The following is a 9,729-nucleotide window of genomic DNA, read 5'->3' as shown; positions in this document are numbered from 1 at the left end:
ATAGCGCCACTTCCGGCTTTTTTCTTTTTGCTTATGTGGTGCTGAGGAATCGAACCCAGGGCCTCATGCATGCAAGGCAAGCACTCTACGACTGAGCCACCTTGCCAGCCCTACAAGAAACACAATTCTTAGGACCAAAAGAATTATCTAGTTTTAACCCACCCTGGATCATTCCCTGATCCAGCATTATGACGAAATGCTCCATAAATGGAGAATACTTAAGGCTTCTGATATTTACATCTCTAGTTAAGCAAGGATTATGTATTATGCATTAACAATTGTGGAATAGCAAATCCTTTACCACCTTTTTTTCTTCTGGTTATTATATCCTCTTGTAGCTATTGGCTCAGACTCTCCATTCATCCAAAACCAGTTTCTTTTTTTTTTGGCGGGGGGGTCCGGTCGTGGGGCTTAAACTCTGGGCCTGGGCTCTGTCCCTCAGCTCTTTAGCTCAAGGCTAGTGCTCTAGCACTTGAGCCATAGCACCACTTCTGGCTTTTTCTGTTTATGTGGTGCTGAGGAATCAAACTCATGCACTTTACTACTAAATCACCTTCCCATCCTTCTCACAGGCTTTGTTTACTCAGTTGGAACTTTTCCACTTGAGCCTTCCCTCCAGCACTGTTTTTTTCTTTTTCCTTTTTTTTTGGGGGGGGGTCCAGTCATGGGGCCTGAATTCTGGGCCTGGTCACTGTCCCTCAGCTCTTCAGCTCAAGGCTAGCGCTCTACCACTTGAGCCACAGCACTACTTCCGGCTTTTTTTCCCTTCTGCTTATGTGGTGCTGAGGAATCAAACCCAGGGCCTCATGCATGCAAGGCAAGCGCTCTAACACTGAGCCACCTTCCCAGCCCCCAACACTGTTTTTTATTTGCCAGTTAGTTTGTTTTGGAGATAGAATCTGAAGGATTTTTGCTATGCTGGGTTTGAACCACAATCTTCCAGATAACAGCCTCCTGAAGAAAACCTGTTTAGAAGATTACAGATGTGAATAGAAGGCTGCAGATGTGTCACTGGCGGTGGCTTTTATAACCTTTAATAATTTTATAACCTTTAACAATTGCCTCTATGTGTCTGTCAGTGGGTCCTAACATTTTCTTGTTCCTTTTCCTCAGCAATTGGAAGAAATTCCAAAGCTTAGTCCACATGGGCTCCGCCTGCAAAACAGATTCAGATCCAACCCCGTATTGTCTTATCGCAGAGTCCAGGTCCAAGCCATGCCATGTCTCACCTGCGTCATTGCAGCAACCTTCCCCCTTGACCATGGTCTCACTGTTTCCACCCTTAACTCTAAAACTTACTTATGTCTCAGTAGTGCAGTTTTTAACACTTCTACCTGTAAACGTCTCCAGTGACTTCCCGTTTCTCTGGGAGAAAGGCAGAGTTCCGCAGCAGGTTGCACCGTGTGGTTGTCATTATCTCTGACCAGCTTCCCCATCTTCCACTCCTCTGTAGTGTACAGCCCTCATAATGGTCTGCCTTAGATTTCACCAGGAGATTAGTGTGGGTTTGTACCTTGCCAACCTAGTTTTATATCTTTGTCTTCTTTGAAAGTAATATTGCTTTACCTAATAGTCTAATCTTCCAGCAGACAGTTTAGGGTTTATTGGATATCTAGGGGCAGTTAGCTATCTAATGTCATATGATTTATTCTGTGCTTAATGAGGTGCAAACAGGATTAGAAAGCAGGAGCCCCAGATTGCGCATTCCACATCTGTGTGAGTAAGCTGAAGAGATCAGAGACCTAGGCTTTCTTGTCCACAGGAGGCTTGAGTTCTGAAGGAAAAGCTTGTTGTAGTGACAGGTTATGTGTATATTCTGAGCATCAGTGTTCTCATTTATAAAATGAGCTGGAGAGGCCGAATGTCCGCCCTGGCATGTGGAAGATCTCTGTGCATTTTCTTGATCTGTTGTCTGGATTCCCAGAGGAGCCAGGATCACATGTCCATTCCAACTGCTCTCTTACAAGTGTGACTTTCTCGTGCCTGTCTTACTTTGAGTGGCAATATTTTCTAAACATTCTAAGGACTTAACTTTGTAAGAAACTTGAAGAAGCCGGGTGCTGGTGGCTCACGCCTGTAATCCTAGCTACTCAGGAGGCTGAGATCTGAGGATCACGGTTCAAAGCCAGCCCGGGAGGAAAGTTCGTGAGACTCTTATCTCGAATAAAGTGCTAGAAAACTGGAAGTGGTACTGTGGCTCAAGTGGTAGAGCACTCGCCTTGAGCTGAAGAGCACAGGGACAGCACCCAAGCCCAGAGTTCAAGCCCCATGACCGACAAAAAAAAGAAAAAAGAAAAGAAACTTGAAGAAAGCATACATCTTAGTTGAAAAACAAAAACTTTGTCATGGAAAAAGCCAAAATTGGCCTCCTTTGCCAAAAGGCCCAGTGTATCCCTAGAATCCACCCTGGCTGAGGATTGCAGGCAGCTAGCTACAGAGGTCCATCCACAAACTGACCGGCAGTGATGAAAGAACTGAAAAATGGAGTTAAGATTTTGTCCTAAGTAATGCTTTGAAATTACCTTCCACATGCCAACATCTTTCTAAATAGTCCATCGTAGAGCCATACAATGTCTGTGGCTTGTATACTGACTCAGGGCATTAGAACACATCAGAGTTACAGCTTCAAACAGTTGTAATATATTGCTTGCAACAAAAAAGCACCATTATTACTTTATGCAACATAGAACTTTTATTTTAAATTACTTCTTTGAGTTGACATTCCTCTTAGATTAAATTTGGTAAGATACCCTAAGATTAAATTTGATAAATGTCTTCAAGGTTCAAAATTTAAACTAGTTAAAAACCTTTGATGCATTTACTTATATTCAAGCTACTATAGACTTTATTAACTTCAACTTTAAGGCATCTCTAGGGATTTGTCAGGAACTTTAGTAATAAATCTAGAAAATAATTTTGGTTGTAATACTTAGTATTTCATGAGTAAAATATGACACTTATGAGATATTGCAGAAGCAACATCGCTTGGTCTAGTGCTTGGAATTTAGAGTTAGTGGCTTAGTCTGTTTTCTGTTACTGTAAGAAAATACCTGAGGCTGAGAAGATAATAAAGAATAGGTTACTCAACTTGTGGTTCTGGAAATTTGGATGTGTAAGATAAAGGACTTATATCTGGTGAAAGCCTTCCTTCAGTTGGAGATTTTCCACCAAGTCTTACATCAGTCAGGGCATCATACTTCAAGAGATGCTTATGAGACAGGGACAAACAAATGGGCTTTTATAACAGACCTGCCCTTGAAATAACTCACTGACTCCTTAGTATATGAGCCTGTGAATGGATCAGGGATGTTTTATCTGTACCTTCTGGAGTCCACTGATACCATTTTTCAGTACTGCATGATTGAGATGAAATGTTAGCATAAGCTAAGATGTTAAACCATCACTTTATTGCTGGATAGGAGTCTGTTGTGTGTTTTCCAAGTGTAGATGCATATTGGTTGACATTCTATATTCAAATACTTGTGAGTCTGTTCTTCTCTTTTAGGGACCTTCCATACCACCCCTCTCCTCGGTTTACCAAACTAGGGCTTCCAAACTTTGCAGCATTAAAGGAATTATCTCCTTAGCTTTAGAGATTTCACATTCTCAGTCTCCAGCCACAAAGAATCTGAATCAACAAATAACAACCTTGGCCACAGAGCTTCACCTCTGATTTCTTTTCGGCCCTTGGCACTGCTTGATAACAATGCACCAATCCACCATGGATCCACATTTAAAACAGCAGCAGAATAACAGGAACAGATCATGAGCAACAAGAGGCCACCCCTACATCCTGAAGTGGAGACTGACTTTTCAGAATTCTTAAGACAGTAACATAGATACTACTCTGTCTCCTCCTATCATATTCTGCAGACTGAGGAGCCAGATACTGCTTTAAAATATTCATTTCCTTCTTCCCCTTCATGTAACTCTGTGCGTGTGTGCATGCCCACAAGACTGGCTTCTTATTTCTTCAGTTTCTTATCATAGGCAATTAAATAGAAAGTAAAAGAGAAAGAGATACTAGGATAGAGATATGGAGACATCTGGCAAAATGTGAGGAGACAGAAAGGAAAAACACAGACATAAAGGAGATAAAAACCCTTGAAGAATATATGTCAAGCCGCTCCTTGTGAATGGAGAATTACAGCATTTTTCTTTCATCTTTTGAGGTTATCCTTATTACTGAGAGCACATTTGTAGGTTAGTTTCCTTAGTGAAGGACTTTATTTATAAAGACTTATGGCATCATTATTGAAGATGATCTTACATTTTAAAAGTCCTTAGGTAAGGAATCTGGGTGTCAGGAAATTTAGGAGGAGAGCCCAAAGGAGAGCACTTTGGCCGCTTGTAGGTGTGAGGGAGGGTTTCGACAGGAAGTGACATCTCCACATTCACCCGGAAGTATCAAAAACTGCTGACCAAGAGTGATCAAAGAATTGCATATGACTTGGAGATAAAAAAAAAAAAAAGCACCACCTCATGTGTGGAAACTGACAGTGGCCTTAAATGAATAGACTGCAACTGCCAAGAAGTAGGCTTGAAGGTTGTTGGATGGAGACTTTTGCCCATTGAGGATGAATGTGGGGATTGCATTTTATTGGTTGGCGTCCTATTTCCAAGCAGCTGTGAGTCCATTCCCAGATCATGAAGGATCTTATGTTGAAACTGGAAACTTAGAATGAGTGGCTCATTTCATGTGCAGCTTTTTTGTTTAGCTTTTCTTTTTTTTGGCACAGACTTCACAAATTAGAGACAGTACCATTTCGTTGGTCACAACTGAACAGGAACTTGGAAAAGTAGTTGTGTGAGTAGAAAAGGGTCACCATGAACATGTATCTGTCCTTGGAAGAACTTCTTTGCAATGTTGGGCTGTGATAACTGTGATAAACAGGTGCTAAGCTAACTGCTAACTAGTGAGGGTGTCTTTCTCTGTCTAGATCATGCAATGGATATGACTTTCTTCACTGACTGTGGAACTTCAATATCTGTAATGCAGAAAGACATCTTAATAAAAATTATGGATGGTAGGCCAGCTGTGGTGGTGGGTGTCTGTAATCCTAGTTACTTAGGAAGTAGAAATTGGAGTATCATGGTTCAAGGTCAGCCTAGGGAAAAGGGGTTAGCTAAACCCTATCTCGAAAATCAAGCTGAAGGAGGCCACAATGCTTGATAAGAAATGTACTCATTACCTTGCTCATGTAATTGTAACCCCTCTGTACAGTATTTTCACAATAAAAAACATTAAAAATAAAAAAGAAAGCTGGAGGTAATCCCAGATTTGCAGGAAGTGGAGGTAGGAGAATTGCTGCTTTCTGATGCCAGCTTGACACAAAAGTGCAAGCCTCTATCTGGAAAATAAACTAAGTAAAAAAGTACTGGGAGCATGGTTCGATAGTGATGTGCCTGAAACTAAACATGAGACCTTGAGTTAAAAGCCCAGTGCTGCTTCAGTCTGTACTAGCCAGGGGTACAGGACCAAGGCCCATGAGTCTTAGTAGTGAGTCTCCTATCATAGGAGAGTTCTTGAGGACCTTTCCCATGCCCCTTTTATGCTTGTTATTTTTAGTAATAATTTATTAAATAAATAATAAATTGAGCTCTCAAAAGTTAACTGTAGGGCTGGGAAGGTGGCTCCGAGGAAGAGTGCTTGCCTTGCATGCATGAGGCCCTGTGTTTGATTGCTCAGCACCACATAAACAGAAAAAAGCGGAAGTGGTGCTGTTGCTCAAGTGGTAGATTGCTAGCCTTGAGCTGAAGAGCTAAGGGACAGTGCCCAGGCCCAGAGTTCAGGCCCCGTGACATACACACACACACACACACACACACACACACACACACAAACTGTAAGAATGGAACTGTAAGTTATGGGGCTTGAACTCTGGGCCTGGGTGCTGTCCCTCAGCTCTTCAGCTCAAGGCTAACGCTCTACCACTTGAGCCATAGTGCCATTTCTGGCCTTTTCTGTTTATGTAGTGCTGGAGAATCAAACCCAGGGCCTCATGCATGCAAGGCAAGCATTCTACCACTGAGCCACCTTCCCAGCCCCTGGAACAGCAAATCTTTCGTGTCACAATCTTAAGGGAAGTAGAAAGGAGAACCACCAATCAGAAAGCCATCCAATTCTGACTAACCCAAGACCAAGATCTGTAACAAAGGAAACTAATGATGCCTAAACTGCTGTTAACAAGAAATAAGAGTCTCATGGACTTTCTTGACTAGGCTGGCTTTGAACTGATCTTCAGATCTCAGCCTCATTGAGTAGTTTCCATTACAGGTTTGACCTACTGGCTTCTGGATAGGAGCTTCTAGCTTTAAGGGGAATGTCAAATTTGATAGATGCAGACAAAGATTTAAGCAATGGTAAAAGTTCTTGGAATCCTCATAGAATCCCAAGAAAGCCTTAATTTTGAATATAGAAATAGTTTCTGATCTACTGTTGTTGAATAAAACTGATGTAGACAGCCTCTCTCATTATATCATAACTTTAATGAGATAATAACCCTGAACCAGATACTTTTTATATAATTTATATTGGGAAAAATTCTACTCTAGGCTAACTTATTAACTTCTTTTTCAACAAAATAAATTCATGCTTAATTTTCAAATAGTCCTAGCAGGAACTTGTATCTCACTAAGAAATCCTTGGATTTCATCTGGCTTCATCTTCACTCTTGTAGATTCCTAGAATTCTGTCCTTTCTTGCTTCCCAGCCTGCCAGTGGTGTGGTCGTGCTGAGTAATCCGTAGTAGTGAGGCCTGACCAATCAGTCCTCTGGTCACCTTTGTCTCATTCAGAACTGAAGAAAGATGGCAAGATGGATCGTTTGCTGCTCCCTGCTCTGTCTCTGTCTCTCTGTCTTTTTCTGTCTCTGTCATTCTATCTCTGTCTGTCCCTCTTTCTGTCTGTCTCTGTCTGTCTGTCTCTCCAACTCTCTATCTTGTGTTGTGGGTCTTGAACTCTGGGTGATGTCCCTAACCCTTTTCACTCAAAGCTAGTGCTCTACCATTTTGGGCCACAGTACCACTTCTGGTTTTCTGGTGGTGCATTGGAGATAAGAGTCTCATGAACTTTCTTGCTTGGACTGGCTTTGAACAATTATAAGCTACCAGTTCCCGGCTCCTCCCTGCTCTCTTGTTTGATAGTTAAGCCCTTCCTAGTGGCATTTTCTGAAATGTAGAAATGGGAAACACCACCCCTAAAGCCCTTGTGTGTTATCTTTATTTCTTATGTAATTGAAGATTTACAGTTTATAAATGGAGTTCAATATAGAAGGTCCCTAGACTTGTTAGTACAGTGACTCAGAGACATCCCAGTGTGCAGTTTCCTATTTCTTTGTTCCCACTTTATTGTATTTCCTACTCTTGTTTTTCAATGAAGAGAAGTTACTTACTGATTTTTTTTAATTTTTATTTTATTATAAAGATGATGCACAGAGGGTTACAGTTGTATAAGTCAGGTAATGGGTACATTTCTTTTTGGACAATGTCACCCATTCCCTTGTCCTCTCTGAGTTTTTACTTTTCTTTCTTTCTCCTCTTTTACCTATCCTGTGGACAAATGTCTCCTCTTAGGCCATCATAAATACATATTTTAATACTCAATTGCACTTACAGACTGAATTGTGATATTCATAATTCTAAAAGGAAATACATTTCAATTGTATTTCTCTGTTATTATTACTTAAAGAAAATGTCATTCAGGGGCTGGGGGTTTAGCTCAGCGGAAGGGCACCCACCTGGCGAGTGCAAGGCCCCCGGTTCGGTCCTCAGCCCTGGAAAAAAAAAAGAAAAAAGAAAGCTACAAAAGAAGATGTCATTCAATCATTGTCTCTTTTAGTTGTATTCAAACTCAAACTAAAGGATTATTTATTTGTATTTCTGGGTAAGGTTTCTTTTCTCCTCCTCCTCATCTTCCTCCTCCTTCCTTCTCCATTTTCCTTCTTTCCTCTTTCTTTCTTATTTTTCTTCTTTGCTAGTCCTGAGTCTTGAACTCAGGTCCGGGGTGCTGTCCCTGAGCTTTTTGGCTCAAGAATAGCGCTCTACCGTTTGATCCAAAGTTCTACTTCTGGCTTTTTGGTGATTAATTTGATATCAAGAGTATCATGGACTTTGTTCCCCAAACTTGCTTTGAACCATGATCTTCAGATCTCAGCCTCCTGAGTAGCTAGGATTACAAGTGTGAGCCACTGTTGCCCAGCATGGGCCAGTTGTTCAAGTGGGAAGCATATTTTCTACCATTGATATATTTACTTAGAATTGGTTGATTGATAAGAAAAGCTCAGCTCTAAGTGTAGATTATTTCTGTTGGCCTTTGTAAAAGAGACCTGCTTAATGAAGCAAATGCACATTTACTGCTGTTTGTGACATTATTAATTTTAGCAGAAAAATTTTCAAAGCTTTTAGAAGCAAACTCTCTAATTTTCTTTCATTCTCAAAGTGGAGTCCTTGTTGTATAGCCTTGGTATTTTGTATTTCAGCTTTCCAGAGAGATGCTCATTCAGAGCCTACACCTCTATTCTGTATTTTGACCCAGGGATGAGAATCTATATCCAAGCAAAAAGAGTTCAAACAAAGATTCTATATCATTGCCTCTACAAACCCAGGTAAATAGTTTTCCTTCTTCTCAGACATTTTGTTTGTGAAATTAGTACACTTTCTCAAATTGTCAAGGACAGACAACTGATTGCTAGGAAGATTTTTATTTATTTATTTATTTATTTTTTACATTGCAAACAGTACTCAAACTGTGTTGATAAGAAACAAAGGCTCACTGAAAAGGCATTGTGTAGGCAAACATTGGGCAGTGCTAAGTTAGGTAATCACCTGAGTACAAATACATTTTTCACTTCAAATACTTTGATTATGATTAGTTCCATTGAGAGATCACAGTTCATTCTGTGTTTTCAGTTTCTCTGATGTATTTGAGCTATTAACCACACATTCTCTTGCTATACACGATATCTTAGTCAGTATATGATGGCAGTCTTGTAAGGTTTCAGACTTTAGCGGTAATGTAGTTTCCTTAGGTTGTGTAAGCACACTCAGTGTGTAATGACCCCCTTTGCAGACCAGGCCTCCGTCATTAAGCAATGCATGACTGTGTATATATGCTTGTGTATGTTGTACATGTAGAATTATCATGTGTATAAAACACATCTGATCTTCTAATATTTAGCTTTTTATGATTTGTATAAACTTTTAAAGCTTAAATTTACATATTATAAAATGCATCTTGTGCAAGAATTCATACAATCACAAAAAGTCACTCTTTTCCCATGGCTTCTGGATGGTCATTCATTTACACATCACTCAATTATCAAAATATTCTGTGAGTCTGAGATTGTACTAGGCACAAAGTACAAAAAAGATAAGATTAATTCTAATCAGGAGCTTAGTATCTACTGGGAAAAGCATTAGATGCTTCCACACTTTCTGTGTATGTATATTTTAACTTCAATTATTTCTCTCATTTTTCACCCCCATTGTTTCTCCTGATATCTACAGTGAGCTTGTGAGTCGAGTTTTATTATTATCATTTTAAAGATCCCATCCTTAGTAATCCAGATCTGATGCTTTCTCCCCCTATAGGACAGTAACTCTTTATAATGTTTGCAATCAGACATATAACTCCTAATATTAAAAGCATAGGGCTGGGAAGGTGGCTCAGTGGTAAAGCGCTTGCCTTGCATGCTTGAGGCCCTGGGTTCTATTCCTCAGCACCCATAAG

General features: G+C 40.3%; 1 protein-coding gene across 1 annotated transcript in view; it reads left to right on the top strand.

Annotated features, from left to right (window-relative positions):
• Window positions 1–9,729, top strand: part of Morc1 (MORC family CW-type zinc finger 1) — a 157,051-nt gene that overhangs the window by 36,127 nt on the left and 111,195 nt on the right. Inside the window, exon 7 of the mRNA XM_013028509.1 lies at window positions 8,480–8,605. Within this exon, the coding sequence (XP_012883963.1) occupies window positions 8,480–8,605 (126 nt within the window). The remainder of the gene's footprint in view (window positions 1–8,479; window positions 8,606–9,729) is intronic.

Source organism: Dipodomys ordii, unplaced genomic scaffold, assembly GCF_000151885.1.
Source record: "Dipodomys ordii isolate 6190 unplaced genomic scaffold, Dord_2.0 Scaffold111, whole genome shotgun sequence".
NCBI lineage: Eukaryota > Metazoa > Chordata > Mammalia > Rodentia > Heteromyidae > Dipodomys > Dipodomys ordii.
Note: the sequence above shows the minus strand (reverse complement) of the source record. Positions and strands in the feature narration are given on the sequence as shown.